The sequence below is a fragment of the Aptenodytes forsteri genome, unplaced genomic scaffold, assembly GCF_000699145.1.
Source record: "Aptenodytes forsteri isolate BGI_AS27 unplaced genomic scaffold, ASM69914v1 Scaffold299, whole genome shotgun sequence".
NCBI classification, from domain to species: Eukaryota; Metazoa; Chordata; class Aves; order Sphenisciformes; family Spheniscidae; genus Aptenodytes; species Aptenodytes forsteri.
This window is the reverse complement of record NW_008794154.1, coordinates 3,136,714-3,158,189: the sequence shown is the minus strand read 5'-3', so window position 1 is coordinate 3,158,189 and position 21,476 is coordinate 3,136,714. Positions and strand designations below refer to the sequence as shown.

At 38.5% G+C, this 21,476-nt stretch overlaps 1 protein-coding gene across 1 annotated transcript in view; it reads left to right on the top strand.

Annotated features, from left to right (window-relative positions):
- The window catches only part of ARHGEF26 (Rho guanine nucleotide exchange factor 26), a 66,663-nt gene that overhangs the window by 37,485 nt on the left and 7,702 nt on the right, over positions 1 to 21,476 (top strand). Inside the window, exons 10-12 of the mRNA XM_009279563.2 lie at positions 139 to 228; positions 9,481 to 9,635; positions 18,496 to 18,705. Of these exons, the coding sequence (XP_009277838.1) occupies positions 139 to 228; positions 9,481 to 9,635; positions 18,496 to 18,705 (455 nt within the window). The remainder of the gene's footprint in view (positions 1 to 138; positions 229 to 9,480; positions 9,636 to 18,495; positions 18,706 to 21,476) is intronic.

The following is a 21,476-nucleotide window of genomic DNA, read 5'->3' as shown; positions in this document are numbered from 1 at the left end:
TATGCCTGTCACCCAGCGTGAAAATGTCAGTTCCTTTGTAAATTTTAAGCTTCCTCAGAAGTGCATTTTATAAAGTAACAAGGGTTTATTACAAGTCTCAAGTACATTAAACCTGTTAAATAAATGTCTCATTTCTAGTTGGTGCGTTTATGCAACGAAGGTGCTCGGAAAATGGAAAGGACAGAAATGATGTACACAATTAACTCGCAACTGGAATTTAAAATCAAGGTATGATGATGATATTTCTGACCATAAATCATTTAGCATGTGAATAGCTTTGAGTACACGTTAAGTTTTGATAGGTTCATTGCCAGCATAAACAAAGTAAATGAGTGTAGGCTGTAATATTGACATGACTTTTCAGTTAAGGAGGACAAGTTCATATTCTGGCGTAGCTGGAGCCCTGGAAACTCAGAGTAACTGAGGACTGTTGCATCTAACCAAGCAGATTAAGCTTCGGGTTGAGGCTTTTCAGGGAAAGAGAGTATCAGAATGTGTTGTTTTTTTTTTAAAAGAATAAATTAGCATTAATTACTGAAGAATGAGGTATGTCCAGACTCTGGGTTTGCCTTTGTGGATGAAACCCTGTCGCTGTTGGAGCGACAGTACCTAGTAATACCAGTCATGGTACAATTTTATGCTGTTTTATGTAATTCATAACAATGTGCATGATGGTCTTGTCACAGTTCACACAGAATCACACGTTGGTCTGCCTCTGTGTCCATCCTTCTCATCATTCATTTCCTCAAGGCTTGTCTGATTTTGAATTGTTTTTTTTCCTCTCTCTCTCTTTCCTCCTCACATAAAACCAAAGCAGAAGAATGCACAGCATCATTTCTAATTTGTACGTTCTAATTCTCCACTGCAAATGGAGGCCATGTCATTGCACAGCATACCTGGTACATTAATTGACGAATCTGTTGAAGTCTCTTGTAGAATGGGAACTTGTTGGATGGATTAAAGAAATGTTTTTGAGGGAGGTATTGCATTGCAAAGCAGTTCTGTTTCTCACTTCAGCACTTTGTCTGGCAGTGTGTAAACAAGTTCTGATAAATTTGATTGCACATGAATTGACTCTTTTCTGTGAGCTGTAGATAGTTCTGAAGTTTTGCTTAGATTTCTAAGCAACACTGTTTCTTTAAAGAGTGAACTAGTATTTGTAATTGTTTGATACAGTAAACAGTGAAACTTCAATAGCATCTTCATATCACACACTAATTCTTGTAAAGAAATGATCTATTATGGCAGGATAAAAATTAAAACTTTAGTCAAGTATTTTCATTTTAAGTAGAAGGGTTATATTATAGCAAAATGTTTTTATAATATATATTGAATTAAGTATTCTTTGCTGTAAACACAAAGTAAGCTGCTGTTAAGATTTTGCCATCAGGAGAGAGGCCAACTACTGCTGCTTGATGATGAGATGTTCTCATGTACATGATAGGAAAAGTATGCCTGAGTAAATACTTTTAGGCCAGGAAGTATTTGACTATCCTGATTTACAACAGTATGAAATAAAAAACCCGGCCTGTTTCTAGTCACCTTAGGACGTGTTTCTTGGCATTACGGTCTATTTCTACAGCAGACTGTGAATCTTGTAAAAACTGTCAGTTTGAGGAGTCCTCCTTTTTGTGGGAGGTGATTGAGAGCAGGATAAGGTTAGAGAGTGCTGCAGACTGCAGCATTCAAGGAGGCAGTGGTGTGAAATACGTCAGCCCAGCTGGCCTTCCCAATAGCTGGGTGCATTGGCTCTTAGGTCACACCTGCAGGCAGGAGTTACCCAGCTTTGCCTACAATAGCACATTTCATAGAATTATAGAATCGTTTGGGTTGGAAAAGACCTTTAAGAACATCAAGTCCAACCGTTAACCTAGCACTGCCAAGTCTACCACTAAACCATGTCCCTAAGTGCCTCATCTACTCGTCTTTTAAATACCTCCAGGGATGGGGACTCAACCACTTCCCTGGGCAGCCTGTTCCAATTCTTGACAACCCTTTCAGTGAAGAAATTTTTCCTAATATCCTATCTAAACCTCCCCTGGCACAACTTGAGGCCGTTTCCTCTTGTCCTGTTGTTGTAGAAAGAGTGATAGTGCGCTTAGTGCATAAGAGAAGCAACAATATACTTTGTTAACTCACTGTTTTATATCAATAAAGTTCAATGATAAATGCGACAGTGGTTTAACAAGATTCAATGGCAAGGTACACTTGATTATTTATTGCATGGAGGACAGGGTCAGACAAGCCTGTCAGGGAGACCCTCCTGTTGAGTCATGAGGTTCACAAAGGACCCGTCAGACAAAACTGTCAGGGAGACCCTCCTGTTGAGTCATGAGGTTCACAAAGGACCCCCTTGCTTTCTAAACTCCTTCTCAGAGAGGAGTCTAGGTGCGGCTGGATCCAATCCTAGTCCCAGTCTTGGTCAATGGTTTATGTCTAAAGGATTATATATGAACAATCAATCCTTTATATCACTTAGCTAAGATTTCAAAGTTTAGCATGCTATTAGTCACTTACTGAGGACCTGTTGCAGCAAGGAATCTCTCAACCTCGAGGAGTAACCTTGAGAGGTGACCCTACTCAAGGGGAGATCCTGGCATGCAGCCTCCTGCCATGCAGGAGAGCTCAACAGGCCCTGGGCTGTCCACTATTTATGGAGTAAGATGAATGACTTACAGTCGTATTTGCATACCACAAGACATGTGCGTCGCTGTGCCAGACAGCCCTTGGCTACTGTGTTGCCGTCCATTTCCAAAGTCCAGCATAAGTTGGATGCAGCCATCATGACCCCCACTGGTGGTTATTGTTTATGCTGGGTGGAGGGAGCACACTGCCACACCTATGGCTTGTTACTTGGGAGAAGAGACCGACATCCACCTCACTACAACCTCCTTTCAGGTAGTTGTAGAGAGCAATAAGGTCTCCCCTGAGCCTCCTTTTCTCCAGGTTAAACAACCCCAGTTCCCTCAGCCGCTCCTCATACGTCTTGTGCTCTAGACCCTTCACCAGCTGCTTTGCCCTTCTTTGGACAAGCTCCAGCACCTCAACGTCCTTCTTGCAGTGAGGAGCCCAAAACTGAACACAGTATTCAAGGTGCGGCCTCACCAGTGCCGAGTACAGGGGGACAATCACTTCCCTACTCCTGCTGGCCACGTTAGTTCTGATACAAACCAGGATGTTATTGGCCACCTTGGCCACCTGGGCACACTGCCGGCTCATATTCAGCTGGCTGTTGACCAACACCCCCAGGTCCTTTTCTGCCAGGCAGCTTTCCAGCCACTCTTTCTCAAGCCTGTAGTGTTGCATGGGGTTGTTGTGACCCATGTTCAGGACCCGGTACTTAGTCTTGTTGAACCTCATACGATTGGCCTTGGCCCATTGATCCAGCCTGTCCACATCCCTCTGTAGAGCCTCCCTATCCTCAAGCAGATCAACAGTCCCACCCAACTTGGTGTCATCTGCAAACGTACTGAGGGTGCACTTGATCCCCTCATCCAGATCATTGATAAAGATATTAAACAGAACTGGCCCCAATACCAAGCCGTGGGGAACACCACTTGTGACTGGCTGCCAACTGGATTGAACTCCATTCACCACAACTCTCTGGGCCCAGCCATCCAGCCAGCTTTTTACCCAGTGAAGAGTACGCCTGTTCAAGCCATGAGCAGCCAGTTTCTCGCGGAGAATGCTGTGAGAAACGGTGTCAAAGGCTTTACTGAAGTCCAGGTAGACCACATCCACAGCCTTTCCCTCATCCACTAGGCGGGTCACCTGGTCGTAGAAGGAGATCAGGTTAGTCAAGCAGGACATTTGGCAGCATCGGATGTGCAACCAAAATCGTATGATACCTGCCTGGAATAGCAAGCTGTGTGACAGCAGACTTCAGTGTAGGTGAAATTACTTAAGCTAAACTACACCTTTATTAATACAGTTCACTTTATTAATCCCAAGTTTTTGTTTTGCTAGTACAGGTGCTGTTAACCCTCAAATAATTTTAAAGTCTCTTAGGATACTAAGATATTCCAATTTTTTTTCTTTCTAGTACTGAAAATACAATTTAGGCTGTTACTAAAAAAAAATCTGCTACAATTAGTCTTTTCGGTAGGAAAAAATAGCAGACATAGTCGTAGTTAGTAGGGGGTTTATTGTACTTTCAAGATATTTTTTCAAGTATATTTACTTTTTTTCTATTCAATGTTTGTTAAAATACCATTTCTATAAGTAATGTCTCATACGTAATTATACATAATGAGTAGTATTTTGTGAGAAGATTTTTTTTATTATTATTATCATATATGTAGTAAGTGGACGTTCATGTTTTTGAAACAACAGTTCGTTAAAGGATCTTGGTCAGTCTTTGAGGAAATGCTGTCTCCAGAAAGGTGTTTTGCAACTTGTCCGCAGTATTTTTATTTTCAAACTTTGACTAAAAACTGAGAATAATAATAAAAATATTTACTTAAAACAACAACAATAAATAAACCATCTCATAACAAGTGACATCGCTACATTTGCTAACAATGGTGGATAATAGTCTCAAGTCTTTGGATAGTCTAAAATAGCATTTTGGATAGTCTAAAGTCCTTGGGCTATCCGCTTTGCGGTTTTATTCATAGTTTTCAAATCTACAGAAGTGTTTAAGTGCTTAAATGGTTTATAGTCTCTTACTTTCCCCATGGGAAGAGGATGCACACTGTCGATCCCGACTTTGCAGATGCGAGAGGCCCTGTATAATTCTTCCCTGTACATGCTGTAACTAGCAGCTCTCGCTAGTTTCATGGGAGTAATAGCAACTCTATGTATTTTGTTTTTCTGTGATTTTTATGCAAGTGTTTTTTTCCTTTGTGCATCTTAAATATAACCACTTAGTGGTTTAGACCTTGTCTGTGGTTTGAGAGCTTGCCAGCTGGTGTATAAAAGACTGCTTTGGCCAAGTTTCAATACATTTTAAGTTCTGACAGCTTGTTTTATATAGAAAGGAGATGGTATACACGATGTACCCTTTTGGCAATTAAGGAAAAAGTAATATGAAAGTAAAAAGCTGCCTCTGGAATATAGTCAATTAGGAAAACGTAATGAACTCACTTGGAGCACAGATTAGAGGACTTTTTAGCTCATCCTCACATAGAAATTTTTAAAGTACTTTTTGTCTGTAAAACAATCATCTTGGTGCTATAATTCTGTTTTATAACCATTATAAATTAGGTAAACTATTTCTGTTCTTGTTCAACCTCATAGAGTGTTTTGGGATTTTTGTTTAACTTCATTATTTTGTTAGATGTAACTGTAGAGCATTTCATGGGAGTACAAGAGAAGCTGCTGAAATATTATGTCACTTTTGTATGTGGCTAATCTGTAGAATTTAGTTTTTAACAAAGATTCAGAAGTTTTTATTTTAAATTTTTCATCTTTAGCACCAGAAAAGTTGTGGGGTTTTCTTCTGCAAACACACTTTTGTGTTCATGAAACAAACTTGTTTGTGACTTCTGCGCTGAAGGACCATCTAGTCCAAAGTCTTTCAATTTTGTAAAGTCACAAAAAGTGTGATGGTGTCACTGTTAGGGAATGGTCTGATGTTTCACATTCCTGTATTGTCACATGGAACCATTACTGCATTTCAAGAAACATAAAAGCCATTTGTTTAAAAAAAATTATTTTCATGTTACTTGGAGGTACTGAACCAGCAGAGTTTTGATTGAAAGTAAGCCAGATTTTTTAAAGCCGAATGTCGATACAAAACTTTCTTTGATTTCAGTGATGGAACTTGGGAGTTCCTCTGGGAGTGTCATCTCTGAGTACTGAGCTAAGCTGGGCTTTCATAACCTGTGAGGTTTAATGATGTATATTTAATAAAATGACTGTCCATAAGAAGAGTTATATGATACAGTGCTAGGAGAAACCTGGATTGATAGAAGTCTAAGTTAGCCACTGATCTGAGATGAGTGACAACATGAATTAATGAACTTGAAGTTACAGTGATTTGTAACCAGACTGATTTACTCTGATTCACTAACAGAGACTTGGATAAAAATCTATTTGTGAAATACGGATTTGAAACAAAATTCTGCATTTCCAAATTGGAGAATACAGTAGAAAATGGATTTAATAAACTAATGGGTAATACAAAACTAGAAACCTGCAAAAAAAGTCATATAAATCAAAACAGAATATGTGAGCTTAGATTAATTGGGAAGAAATGTCCAAAGGGAATTTCGTCAAGATTTAATACACTAATACTATCTTGGTAGCATGAATGCAAAAATACTGGGAATCGTATCAGATAAATGAAATATGTTGGTATTTGTCAGTAGTCACTTTGAAAGAATACAGGTTTTGAAAGGTCCCTCATGTAGGTCTACAGTATAGCAAAGGTTTTGTTCAGTGGATGTCTGTGTTCAAGTACCAGGTGAGGGTAGGTATTCATTACTGCTTGTTCTGGGTATATTGGGACATAAAACACATCTGAGGCAAGGTAAAAAGTTTAAGGCTTCTTTAATTTGTAACAATTTGCAGTAGTTCCAGAGGACTGCTATGTTTTGCAATTTTGAGCAACCTTCATCTGCCATTAGTACACTGCCTCCTAACAGAAAGCATGGGGGAGAGAGTTCTGTGGTACTGCATGGTGGCAGAAAAAGCATCTTTGGAATAATTGTTTTGTTGTGTGCCACTTCAGAGTCACTGTAAAATCATACCTCAAAAGTCAGAAACATAGGGTGGCTGCATGTAAAATTAGGGACTTAATATTTTGTTCTTCCAACAGCAAGATCACAGTCAAAGCACTGTATTTTGGTTTTGGCATAGCACTATGGGGCAAGTATTGACAAGTTGAAATTAGTTCAGTAAAGAGCAGCTAAAGTGATCAAAAGATATGAAAAAACAACCCATGCAGAATGAAGAAGACAGCTGACAAGCTGAATGAAGAAATAGTTTTTACAAGCATGTGAAAAGTGCTTTAAATGAGTGGAAAAAAAGCAGTTGTCTTCATTAGTCTAATCATGCAAGACCAATAATTAATTTGAACAACAGCAAAGCAAGTAGAGAAGTTTGATAAGCAGAAAGCCAGTTACATTTAAAGTAGAAGCAAAAATTTGATTATTTTGCTTGGGATGACGAAAAATATATATGCTCCATAAAATTTAGCAGTAAGCACCCATTTACTGCGGCAGGTCTTAGGTACAAATATTAGTAAGCGTGGGCAAAGTGGATGCCTCTTCTTTTCCAGTGGTATGATGTACCTGCTGCTGGAGGAGCTGTAAGGTACAGGTTGTGCAGTTCAGGCTTCGCTTGCAGAAGTTACCCACTGAGCCTGATCGTTTTTGGTACCAGCAGAGGGAAGGTACCAGACATCTTCAGATGCTCTGTCCAGCACGTGGGCAATACCCAAAGGTGCACAGAGACAAAAGTACCAGCATCTTCAGTATTCAAGTTAGGACCCAAACAGGCCATTCTAGTGATGAGGGGTGAAACCTATGGAGGCGGTCAGTATCTTTGCTTAGAATATTGCCTAGTGACAGCACAGTCTGGCAGAAAGAACCTGTCCACTGTGTGCCATTGAAGAAACGTTCCCACATAGCAGCTCTGCTCGGTTCAGTGCTAGCAACAGTGAGATCACTGACTGAGGAATCCTGGTCAGTGGGACAGCTGCCAGCACTGCAGTGGACCTTTGTCTTTCTGGCATCATATGTCATGGTACAGCTTCAGAGATGATCTGTTCTCTGTATGACCAGGACGTGCAGTCTTACATCTCCCTTCATGTTCATGGCCCAGAGAAACAAAAGGTCCTTCTATGGTGTCTATTTCTCCCACAGTTGGGAATAATTTGGATTAATAAAGGCTGGTCTTCAGATTAGGCAGCTATGATCCTCTTTGGCTTGCTTCAGCTGTTGCAGGTGTTGGTCCTCACCCTAGAGAGAAATGGAGATCCTGCTCCACAGAACATTTAGAGTTCAACTACATCAACTAGATAAAGAGTAAGAGGAGCTATAGTATCCTTAATTAGCCATCTTAGATAAAGCAATGACAGTGGACAGGTAACTGTCTGATATTTCAAGAGATCCTAATGTGAGCAGCAAGTACTTGGAAAACTTCCCTTCCTGCTCCCAAGGGAAAAAACCTAAGTGGTTTGGTATGGTAATTACCTTGAAGAATGATTCTACCTATACCTCATAAACTGAGGGATGAAGGTTTATGCAAACCTGACTGACTTTTCTTGGAACCAGTGACATATGCTCAGTGAGTTGTCATGTCTGGTCTGAGAGAGTGCTGTAACGAGCTCAAGTCCACGCCTCGTTATAGCAGCATTCCTGGAGCAGTCTGATCTGCCCGTCCCCTTCAGCTGCAGTAGCAAATTACATACCAATTGTGGTCAAATATAACAGTCACCTTTTCTGACAAAATGGAAGACGAGGGAAAAAAAGCTAAAGTTCATCCTGAGGAAGGACAGTTATTTATTAATACGGCCTTTCTTAAGTGGATGCCTAAAGGGACATCCTCTAAAAACTTTCAGACATGTCTTTCAAACCACTGGTGAATTTATGATGTCATGAACAAACTATATTGTTTTGGCATTAAAGTGGATAACTTACTCAAACCCTACATATCGCATACTGCTTTACACATTCTTTCACAGAGCTGTGTTGGAACTTCCATTTACTTACGGAGTAGAAAATGGGATTTTACCACCTTTGATTGGTAAGCCTTCTGGCATTCCTCATGCACTTTGCTTTTTCATGGAAAAAAGGTCTGCATACTCTGAACATCTCAATAATAATGTTCACTACTGCATTAGGACCAATCGAATCTTGTATGCTGCCAACATCATCTGTTTATGTCTGTTTTCATATACTCACAGTGTATTTCAAAGCGGATTGTACAGTGTATTTCTCTGTTAAAGAATTTTACATTTTTTTAGTTCCGTGTGTGGTACAGAACACACCATTAGAAAGAAGACACAACATCGTTTTAACTGGCCTTAGGGATGTGATGAAACGCAATGTGCAGTAGCCCTCATGTTTGAGATGAGAAGCTGAAGCTCTTCTTGCCAACTGTTTAGGTAGAAAAGCTTTGAGGTACCTAGAGCAAAATTCAATATTCATACGTGCTTAAAGAGTGATTGCTTACTGTACAAAAACTTACATATTCCTGGAAGACAGTCCTTTTATTTTTAATCTCCTTAGCAGATCTTGCATAGTCTGTTCCATCCCAAGTATGACCAATCGAATCTGTTCATTTTTGTCTTAGATGAACAATTAGGTCATGTGCATGAGTGATTTTCAAGTATTTGCAGGCTATTACTTGTGTATTATATGAATTATGAAGATACCTTAAACCTTGATAACCTCTGTTTTGTGCTTGTGCTCACGATCTCTGAGCTTTGAGTTTATTCAAGCATTTTTTTCCACAAATATATAATACTCTGTTATCTGTTTTTTAAAAATCTCTACTTTTGAAGGATTAAAATGTTGTTTTCTTGCTTTGTAGCCATTTCCACTGGTTTCTTCTTCACGATGGTTAGTGAAAAGGGGTGAATTAACAGCGTATGTAGAAGACACTGGACTTTTTTCTAAAAGAACTTCTAAACAGCAGGTGTACTTCTTCCTCTTTAATGATGTCCTCATTATCACCAAGAAGAAGAGGTAAGAACTTCACCAATATAAAATTGCCTTTGTGTTCAACTCCTTGAATCACAGAGAGAACAGCTGAGTTACCGTTGTCTTCTAAAATTACGTGGCTGCTGTGTGCGCCTCACCCTAGGGGAAATGAAAACCGAAGCTTTCTGGCTTTGGAACGGCAAACTGGATTGCATCCACAGCATTTTTACGTATTTTCTAGCCACTTGGTTGTTTGAAGGAATGAAGGAGGTTCAAAGAGCAGTAAGTGGACCTGGTACAGTTGCATCATAAAACAGGAGGAAATATGGACTAAACATGTTCTAAGTCCAGTAGACATTTGTGAAGCCATTTATATGTTTTAATATGCCACGTCTGAGAGAGTAAATGAATTATGTAGATATTTGAGTTTCTAATATTGCTCGACCAGACGTGTGTTTTGATATGACGAGTAACCACTTGTTAAACAGGATATATTTTTGGCAAAGGCAATTGAAATTCCAAATTGTCAGACAAATTAAAAAGTTCATCCTTGATGCCTTAGCAAAGGGAGAAGTTTTGGAAGGATAAAGAAATGTTAATTTTCATTCCCCTCCACGCTTTCCACAGTTGGGTTGTTTTTGAGAATGACGTATGGGAGACCACTTCTAGCAGGCTCCATTTAAATTTTTATCACTAGATTTGAGGGGAGGTTTAGAATAATTGAATTGAATGGAATGGAATTTACATCCTCTGCTGTTGTGATTAGAACATACTTGACAGATAAACCTTACTCCCGAGACTAAAAACTGTTTTGAAGAGCAGTGATTTTTGCATCTGGGTTGGCTAGTTAAGCCAAATACCAGCTGTTTTTAAAAGAAACCCTTTTGAGAAACTTCAAATTCATAATTTAAATAAGAAATTCTGAGGAATTAGGTATAATACAAAATCTGGGAAGAAAATGCTAATATTTAAGCAAAGAGAAAGCTAAGTGAAAATGGAGCAGGAAAAATATTTAAGTGAAAGGGTTTTTTTTATAAAGATGGGAAGAAAAGTGAATAGATTTCTCCCCATCTATCTTACTGATGTGAACACGTTTCTGAGATTCGATGTTTATCAAAGCTTATGCTGAAATGTTTCTGTGAAAGTCCCTTGTTAAATCCCCTGTCCCTTGGCAGCGCATCAGAATTGTATCGCACTTTTTTAAATAGTGCATTTCTTTTCTCATGGGACTACTGTTAACATATTATTGTGTTGGTAGCTAAGTAAATGTTTGAGTTGGGAAAACAGTGAAAAATCTATTATCTGTGTTGTTACATTGTTTATTGGTTTCCTATGTGATGGCTTGTTGTCCAGATTATAAATCAGATTTTTGTAACAACATATCTTATCCAAACATTGGGGCTTTTGATTTATAACAGCTTCCAGCTGTTGGAATTGAAATGTCCTTAATGGGCCCAGAAGCCAAAATTAAAGAATACTTCATGTTAATGATCAGATTCACATAGTCACTCTCCCAAGACCCCCTAAACAAATGGATGTAATTGAAAAGGACTGATTTCTGCGAGCCTCCCAGATATTCTGAGCATGAAGCACGTACTTTGCCCGAGTGAATAAGCTTATTAATAATATCTGAGCTTTTGGTGATCTGTTCTCCCACCCACAGTGTTCCCATGGACACCACAGCAGCAGACAGAAATATTTGTTGCTAATTGAGTTTAAATGTTTGTATTTTTACTCAAGCAGTTGCATTTCAGAAGATTCTTAACATTGCACAAAAAAAAAATCACTCTTCACTACTGAGCTAAAAATACTAATTACTTACTGCTCCAATCATGCTGTTTAATCTTTACCCAAAAGTTAATCTTCAGCTATCCTGTCTGAGCAGTTTGCCATGTATGTAGAACCTTGTGCACGCAGCCAGAAATGGCTCAGTCCTGACTTCTTAAAGGCCAGGCTTGACAGTACCTGTCAGAGAAGTCATGCTGATAACTGTTAAGTAATTCTAGTCCAATCAGGTATGGCGTATGTCACTGCTCACATCCTCGTTTCAGGGACGCTTTCCAAATGTCAGAATCATCGTTGGAAGAACTGTGTTTTAAATACTGAGTGAGCAAACATTCCAGAAACCTTTCTATAATGAGAACTGTTACATTTTAGCTATAAAAAAAGATAAAGGGAGGTCTTGTGTTGGTGTATACTCGGACATGCTCCAGAGTTCTTATGTTCTAATTTTAACGATGCTTTATTCATCATAATCTTCCTCAGCTACAGTTTTGCCTCCTGATTGAAATTGCAAGGTTTAACTGTCTTCTCTCGTCTGTTAAGTAGGTTAAATGGAATTTAGCTACCAAAATTTCTTTCTTTTTAATGGACGCTGTGTGGCTATATCTCATGCCACCATGAAATACTTCAGAGGCTTATGCTTTCCATGTCAGCTACTGGACGGTCCATTTTTGTGTGTGTTGCATATACCATGGTAATCAGTTAGGCTCTGATTTGTGCGCTGTAAAGCAGCAGGGTAGGCAGTTGCTTCATCACACTTGCCCTTAGAAGTAGTAAGGCAAACGGCTACTGAATAATACTCAAGACTGGCCATTTGGATTAGGCCAAAAAGGGACACAGGAACTTGTGATCTATGTCATTTTACACAAGATTTTGGAGATGAATAAAAATCTGCATTTCCCCACTGCTCAGCTTTTAGTTTATTGGGAACTTTTTTCTGGTTCAGTAGTCCTTTCTTGTAGCCCCTTCTGCTGTGTAGACACGATCTGATTTTTTTTAATTGTCATTTTAAAAAAACCCCATAGACTCTCTTAATACTTGTAAAGTTTTAATGCGTTACCTTGAACAGAATAGTCAGTGCTGCATGTGTCAGGATGTCCAAATTGTGGTGGTAAGGCCAACTTTTCTATGGTTGGTGTACAGGAAGATATCAATTAGTTCTTGTTCATGTGAATACGGATGTCAGTTGGATTATGGCATAAAGTGAAGAGCTGGATGATGTTTGGCCTGCTCAACTTCAGGTGCGTTAAGTACTCTTCCAGGGTTACCTGTGCAGTCAGTGGAGAAGGCAGGTCCCTTTGCAGAGCAGTTAGCTTGTCCAAACTGCACTCTAGGAGAGCAGCTTGCTTTCTCTGACTGTTTGGGTAGCTCTGGGAAGTTAACTTAGAAATTTGTAAAGTTAAACGTTGGGAATGCTCTGCAAAGATCTAAGTGTAGACTGACTTTCAAGTAACCTAAATATTTAATGTGTTGTTCATTCAGCTTTTTGTAGTGTTTTACCCTTTTGTTTCATTCTCTAACTCCATTCTCTTTTTGCTCCTTTTCTGGCTTCTGTTCTTTTCTTATTTAACTCCTTGCTGTACTGTGAATTGCCACCATTTTGGCCATGACATCCACTACAGGGACCAGTAAACCAATAGCTTATGCTGACATTGGATTTTGAAGGTAGTATTCTGACATAAGGAATAACATGCAATATAATTCGTCTCAGAGTTGTTCGTTCAAGCTGCCTCATGATTCACATGCACTACAGTACAATTGTTGTTACTTGTGTCGTGCTTGGGAGATTTGCTTTGTCTTGGGCTAGTGAAGAAACTATTCCAGGTTCCACAAAGTATGATGAAATTAGTGCTGTATTAAAATATAGAAATCTTAGTTAAATACGCATACTACTTTTATGTTTATATGTATTTCTTTCATAATGAGTTTTCAGTTTTCTCCCTCTTCTAAACCACAAGTATGGGTATAAGTATCGTCCACACCTGTCTGGCACAGCTGATGAGCATAACTGCTGGGTTTAGATAGATACTTGTCTGTTGCCAGGCATGGTAGGGTTTCTGTAGTGGACACTTTATGATTGCCCGAGGAGAGGACCAGGCTACAGAGGAGGTGATTTCTCTGATACCTTTTGCAGGCTTGGAAGCGTACACTGTAACAGGGTTCTGCTAAAAATAGGATACAGCTAGCTTTGAACTCTACCAAAAGTCAAATATCTCCTTTTATTCCACATGCCCTCCTGGGATCTGGTTACATATTTTAGTTATTAATGCTCAAAGCTGTCTATGAGCTAGCTCTGTGTTCTGCAGAGTTCAGGAGAACTCTAGAATTAATAAAGTTTTGTTACATACCACTAAATAGCTGCCTTATCCAGCTATTCAGAAAATCCACCAGTTACATCCTGAGTGCTTTTAGAAGATTTCAGGTGAACTCCAGAGAGGCTTATATTTTTGAATGAGTGTACATTTATTGAATATTCTGTTTTCCATAGTCCCCTAAGGATACTTCTAGAATCCTGTCTGTCTTAATGGCTGTATGGCTTGTCAGCTCCTGAGATACCTTGACAGTGGAATGCAGCTAGACTTCATACACTGGAAATCACCCAAAGGTTCACTGCTACTTGGGAATGTTACCTGTTCACAGCTACTTGCAAAACCATGGTTTTTTTTCAAGATGCCAGGGGTGATTTTGTAACTAAAGGCAAGCACAAATGCAAAGCAACTTCTATGGAACACTGAGGATTTCAGAGTAGTGCAGCTGGAAGGAGTAAAGGGAATAGGAAGACTGACCATGTGCTTTCTGTTAAAGTATAGGTGGCCTAGAACAGATGATAATACATCAATAGATACTTGGTCTTCATAAAAGTGCCTCCAAAATTTGCATGCATTCCCTGCAAAGGGATATAAAATAGTCCTGTTGTTTCATGTTCCGAATCTAAATAGAAGTTCGGCAAAATAGTTCAGCTGTAAACTGAAAATGAATGTCGGCATGTTTGTATTGCCTGATTACAATAATTTTAAAGAATGTGTTAAATGTCCTTCCTGTTACTGTTGCCTGGCTGAGCGGATTAAGTTTCTGTTTATGTACATTTGCTTACTCCAGCACTGTCAGCTTTATCAGCATATTTCCTTATCTGTTTGGAAGGAGGAGAGTTTGTGGGCCTTGCAGAGGGCATAGGAGGTAAAAAGATGAGGACTGCCTAGTAGTTTCAAATCAGACTATTTTGTTGAATAGAGATAAGAAACAGGAAGGATTTGTAGAGGTTTATCTTTTTTAATTAATTAGTAAGGAATGTATTTATTATTAGTTATGCAAATGTATAGACTACATTTCTTTTTCAGATGCAAGATTCCCAAATAACTATAGCAGCATCCCTAGCTAGTTTTGCTAGTTCTGCCCTTGACTAAGCAGGGATTGCCTAGACTAAAATACTGAACTGACTTCTTTAAAACAAACAAACAAAAAACAACAAAATGAAAAACACCAAAAAAAAGAATCCCAGAACCCCCACACCAAACAAACAAACCAACCTGTCCCTGTTTTAGAGTATATATTTTAAGAAAAAAGAAAGAGGGAGAGAGAGGCTGATAAATATTAGATATAAAATGTTTTTTTCTTATTCAGTAGGAACCGTCAGCTACTATGGATGGCACTTGAAACAATTGTCCTCAAGTGATAAGTAGCATCTTTTTCGTAGATAAATGAATGAATTTGAATCTAGAGCTGGGTTTAGGGGAATGTGAAACCTACATCCACAGTCTGTACTCTCTCCCCTCTCGTAGCCTCTCTTTCTTTAAAGAGAGAGCATAAAGCATAAAGACTTACGCTTTTCTACAGTAGGACAATCACAATAAATTTAAATCTGTTACGTTTCAGGGAAGAGCTGTGTGCACACCTTTCCCAAAAGATAAGGACATACAGAATACATTTGCATTAAGATTCCTTTTAGCATCCCTGGGTTATATGTGCGGAAATTAAAACTTAGCTTTCCACATGCTGAAATATTGAAGATTCTCCCAGCTTCTTGGTGTGCTCATGTTAAATTCCTTTAATTAGACCAAAACCTATTTGTAATCTGTATTCTTTCTACTTTGGGACCCAAGAAGTCATGTCTAATAGCATAATTAACCTGGCTTCACTTTTACAGAGCTCTAAAAGAGTTTGCTGTGTCCATCTCATTTCCTATGTGACTTATTTTTTAATTTTTTTACTCTAAGGAACGTGGAAACAACAGTCTGATCAAAAGCTAGGTTAATCAAAACTGCATCGAGAGTTTTAAAAGCCATTTTAAGTTCTTGTAAAAGTGCTCTTGGCAATTTTGGTATGTTTTGTGCCTTTGTCAATGGTACCTGAATGGGGAGTTGTGATTCCAGCCCTCAGAGTGGAAAACACTGGTGGATTGTTGGGAATTGTTGGTACCATTTTAAGACTTGGAGAAAAAGAAACAGGGAAGGAAAGTGTTCGTCTTCTTACAAGCTACAGTGATTTCGGTCCTTCTATACGATAAATATAACTAAGCTTGTCTGTCGTTGCTTCTGCTTCCTTTGTAAAGCCCCCAAACTCCTCAACAAAAGATGAGAAGAAAAAATACTTGCGAGAAGGATTAGAACATGATATTAATGGAACTCTGTTGATCGTTCGAGAATGTACAAAGCTGTACTGAAAAAAAAAAAAAAACATTTCAAGTATTTAATTCACAGAACAAAAGTAAAAACCCCACATAGTTGAAAAAAGAACTTTGTTTTTACACTAGATGCACTGGCAGAAACTATTAATCTACAAAAATCCACAAATACAATATGATCTGTAAACCTGTCATCACTTGAATAGAGAAATTCTTCTAATGCTGCATAAGTCACAGAAATCAGCAATAACTTACGTTTTGAGTCATAATGTTGCTCAGTTGTGTTTTAGCAATTCTTTTTCCAAAGGGTTAAAAATAAGAATTATAAAGACCATTATATTAACTACTGAGGTATTTGCAGGTATTTTTCTGACAGTTCACAAAATGGGTAGAATATATCCCAACAGACATTAAGTCATCATCTGTCCATTTTCTTATAACACTTGAGCAACCATAAAGGAAGAATACGCTTCATTGGCACCTGCCAGAAAGGGGTATGTCACCGTCAGCATTTCAGACTGCTTCAGTTCCAGGTGTTTGGGATTTGATTTGTATCAGTTCAGTGCTTAGATTTCTGTATATCTCTGGCAGCAAAATTAATCTTCTCAAGTATTTTTTCCATTTAAATTATTTTAATGAACCATAGTAATATGAGGCTCTAGCATAGCTTTTCATCACTCGAGACTGAGGTTTAAATAGATTTTACTTTAAGGTGGAGTATGTATAGTTGCACCTTAAAATTTCATGTATTTGATTTACTGAAAAATTTGACAAACGCAGCAAAGTATGGGCTAGGAGGGAGAACTGGCTTTATGCCTATGTAAGCAGGTTTTTTTCTATCTTGTTGCACCAGTGTAGGACAATAAATCTGAAAAAAGTTTACAAGCTTACATGAAATTGTGAGGTAATTAGTTTATCAGTGTCCTGGGTTGATGATATATCCTGGTAAACTTGCAAATGCACGTAAGACAATTCTGGGAAATATGCTCACAAGCTTCAGCGGAAACAAAAATGCCTTTTCAGCTGGCTTCTCTTTTCTTGTGATCAATTGCTATTTCTTGACTAAGTGATGTTAGATTCTTTTAACTGTTTCTTTAACTATGTTTCACGACTTTAAAAATTTGGAAATGCATGGTTATTTTTCACTTGAAAAAAATACGTTTCCAGTATTGCCTTGATATGAGTAAGTAGCAAAAACAATAGATAGGATAAATGGTTGAACTTGCATAAGAGTGCTGAAGAATGCTGCGTAAGATGTCTGGATATTCTGAAGTTGAAGCACATGTCACGAATACATTGTAATGGATTGAAGAACAGGGGGGTTGAAGTAACTGTTCACTGCAACCATCTAGCACTGTGGTGTGTCACAGTGTGCCTTGTCCAGACCTGCTTCTTCCTGTCTTTGCTCTGTCTTCACCTGTCAAGAAGATTTTGATTAGCTGAAGTGATTCTCACATTTAGAAATAAAAGTCTGCTGTTCAGGGAAAAGTGCATATTTTCTTTTAAGTCCTTGTGTTGTTGAAATCAGTAACACTTTCATGTTCTGATTTGTAATGTCTAATGTTTTCACCTATCTGGGAAAACTACCATAACGTCATTTTGGCATAATTCAACACTCAATGACTTTGACATAAGAAGTAGTTCTGAGGTCTTCTGTTTTCTGTGTCAAACATGGTATTGTGTCAGCAAAGGTAAGTTTTGTCCACCTGTCCACCTACGTTTCAACCGTAAGGAAAGCAAAGCTTCTAACTTGCATAATTTCTTAGAATTCTTTCTAGTCGCTTTTGGGAAGTTACTAAGCACGTGTAGCAATCTTTATTCATATCACTTAGAGTTGGTATATTTATTTACAAAGTACTTTCTAAAAGGTAAATTGCACAGTGCATTTTGCAAGACCGATAGTGCATGACAAGCCTTTGCCCATTGTTAAAATTCATAATTGACTAAGGTTATGTTTCAGAATATTGTAAAATAGTTTTTGGACTAGACCTTCTACGTGCGGATAGACAAGGAGTACAGATGATTATCCTGTATTTAAAATGAAGATTAATAGTGTTTATCTGGAAGCAGTATACATACTCATAGCTTTAGAGGCACAGGAAAAGGGAAATTTTACTTTTTTTCCTATACGATTCTAAAATTAAGGTCCGTTGTTCATTTGAAGCTTGCAGAAGAAAAAAGTGCAATTCTATATAATTGCTGTGCCTATTCTCAAATGTAGTGGGGTTAAGTTGAGCTTACACCATCTCAAAAACACCAAAGTCATTTAACTGTGCCACTAAATGAAAGTCCACAGGGTTTAAAAACTGATCTACTTTATACCTTGGAAAATTGGTAGTTTCAAAAACAAACAAACTGAAAAGATGAAGATCTGAGGTGTCAGAAGAATTGCGCCATACTATGTAGTTAAAAGTGGATTCTATGACTGAGTTTGCTTCCAGACATAATGGAAAACTAAACATTAAACTTGTGGGGTTTTTTCTTCCCTCCTTTGTTCTGCAGTGAAGAGAGTTACAATGTCACAGATTATTCTTTAAGGGACCAGCTGGTGGTACAACAATGTGACAGTGAGGACCTGACTTCTTCTCCTGTAAAGAATGCTTCAACTATGCTCTACTCGCGGCAGAGTTCTGCAGCTCACCTCTTCAGACTAGCAGTCCTCAGTAACCACGCAGGAGAGAAGGTGGAGATGCTCTTGGGAACAGAGACTCAGTAAGTAAATAGTTACCGTTTCTGTAATTTTTCACCTGATCATCTCAACAGGCTGCCCCCGCCCCTGTCAAGGTAGTACGAAATGCCCAGCTTCTGTCTGGCAAGTTTAAATCAAACTGAAATGAAACAAGTTCCCAAGCAGGCAGTCTTTGTGATGTCTGATCAGCAGTGACCAAAGGAGTGCTACTGCAGAAATGGTCCTCTATTTGTCATGGACCGTGTTGGTGCCCTGCTCAGTTGCACTGAAGCACTCACTGTGACACCTGTGAACTGCTGTCATTTGCACTGTTTGTATTATAAGTGGATACTCAAAGCGAGGCAAGGTAATCTTGATAAATCTTTTCTGATTCTTAATGAGTGGCAGAGCAGGAGAACGTGCAGCTTATGTAATATCCCCCTAGATACTGGAATAAGTATTTATTGGAATAAAATAAAGCATCTGCAAAACTAGTTCAGTTTCTCTAATGTAATCTTGTCATGAGAGGACTCAGTGGTTGTAAGTCTGTGTCATGTTAGTGTCATTCTCTTTCCTTGAGGTTACAGTGTAGGAATAATGGAAAATGGAATGCATATGTTGAAATTCTGTAGACTGAAGTATCCATTATTATGCGCTACTGTTTTGGGTCTTCAGGCCAAGAATTAACTATGCCTCTGCCATGGAGATTGCCAGCTCCCTAGCCAGGGATTACTGAATCCCTTCTAGTTGTTATTGGTGAGGCAAACAAGCAAGGGCTGCAGGACAGAGATTTAAGCAGTTTGGGTTTCTTGGGGGTTTGTGGGGGTTGTGGAGGGAATTTCCATTAAATTTAAGTTACTTTCAACTTAAGTGATATCATGGTAAAAAAAAAAAAAAAAAAAAAAAATCAAAGTTTTGCCACATAACAGAACTGTTAAGTAAATTACACAATCTAATGATTACATATTGCAATATGGAAGTTTCTTATTGTTTAATTTGAACTACAAATGTCACTTAAGTATCTGAGTCATCACTGGGTTTTGTTGTAGCATGAGTACGATGTGTTCAAATACTTCTGTAACACACTTTCTGAGAACTGGAAGTCAAGCCACAGGTTTTCTGCCTAGCTTATCTGTTGACATAGTGCTTTTATCTAATAATCATTATGTCCAGAGGGTGAGTGTCTAAACCAGAACAGCAAATAGTATCCTGTAGTTGAAAGGGCTGTGTATGTATGCATTCCACAGCTTGCTTAAATATATAGCTGTCCTACAAATAGTTCAGACCATTACAGAACTCAGTGCTGAAGAACTGCAGGTTCTTAAATTTCTAATGAAAGGTCCATTACAAGCAATCAAGGTGGTGAGAGTCACAGTTTCAGGCTCTCTGTAACAACATTCCCATCTCATCCCATGGCACACCATGCTGCTGTGCACGCTGAGTAATTGAGCATGCGAATCCAAGTGTAATGCAGGTTGCTATGAGGAAAATGTTGCTTTTACTGTTGTAGTTAAGGGAGGCTTTCTTGATATACTTATCTTGGTAAGACGACCTTGAATAATCTGACTGCAGAAATTCATTTAAGCTTGCTCTGATACTTCTCTGCGCTGGTTTGTTCCTTACTGTTTTAAAGTATCTTATCCTAATTGTCAGTTCTTTCAGCAATGCAGCATTTATACCATGTTGTCTATAGGTAGAGCACCGTATTAGCAGGAGGAAATAGGCACAGGTGCATCCTAAGGCATAATGGTGGTAGCAGGCAAATGTTGTTAGGGTGTGAATACAGAATGCTCTTGTCCTGGAGCAGTGATTTGTGAATTATTTATTATAATGGTTGGATGGTGCAGAAGTGGAAACAGTACTGATTAAATGGGAGGAGGAGTTTGGCACTGCCTTGGGGAAGCTGTGGAGCTGTGTTGGGATAGAGGTGGTCCTTGTTCTCCTGATGCAGTTTTGAAGAGTGTTCTGCTTTAGAAACGAGTAACAAAAAGTGTCTTGTTCTTTCGGGTGCAGATATCCGAGAGGCCATCATTTCTCTGTGGTGCCATTAACTTCCACACAACCCTTCACAAAAGTGAAAGATTTTATCTGTTTTAGTGGAGGCTGGAGGCGGGATAGAAGACATGAAATAGAGAGCTCCAGACGTATCCCAGCCTGGAAAAATTTACAGTTTTAGGTTTGCTTTCAAAGTTTAGAATAACCCTGAAAGAAACTATAGATCATTAATGATTTCTATTAAAGATCTCATTATAAAGTAAGCAGATGATTCAGACTTGTTTGGAAATGCATTTTTATTGGGAAAAAATGCAGTACATTTTTAGTTGTCTGGGCTTTTTATGAAAAGACATTTTGTTCTGCAAATTTATTATTGATTTGCTATATACTGTTTGTAATATAAATAGCAGTCTAGCAGATTGTCATTCAGAGGAAAAGATTCTGAAAAGAAGTACTTTATTTGAAAATTACCTATTTTTATAGAATATTATCATGTATACAAAAGGTACAGAAAAACTTAACTTTCTGTTAACTTCGACAAGGATGGGAAGTAGGAAGGCCAAACTGGATGGTTTAGACTGCTTATTGAGTAGAGTTTTGCACATGTAAAACTTAAATGTTTTTGCTGACGCAAAGATTTCTAGCACAGTTTAATCATGTTTTGTCGCTTCATGTGGTGTGTGGTTCCCAAGTACGAAAGTACAGCGTTAGGTCAGGAATGTTATATCGCCCTGTGAATAAGGCACAAAATATATGGTATACACAGATTATGAAGAATCATAGAATGGTTTGGGTTGGAAGGGACCTTTAGGTCATCTAG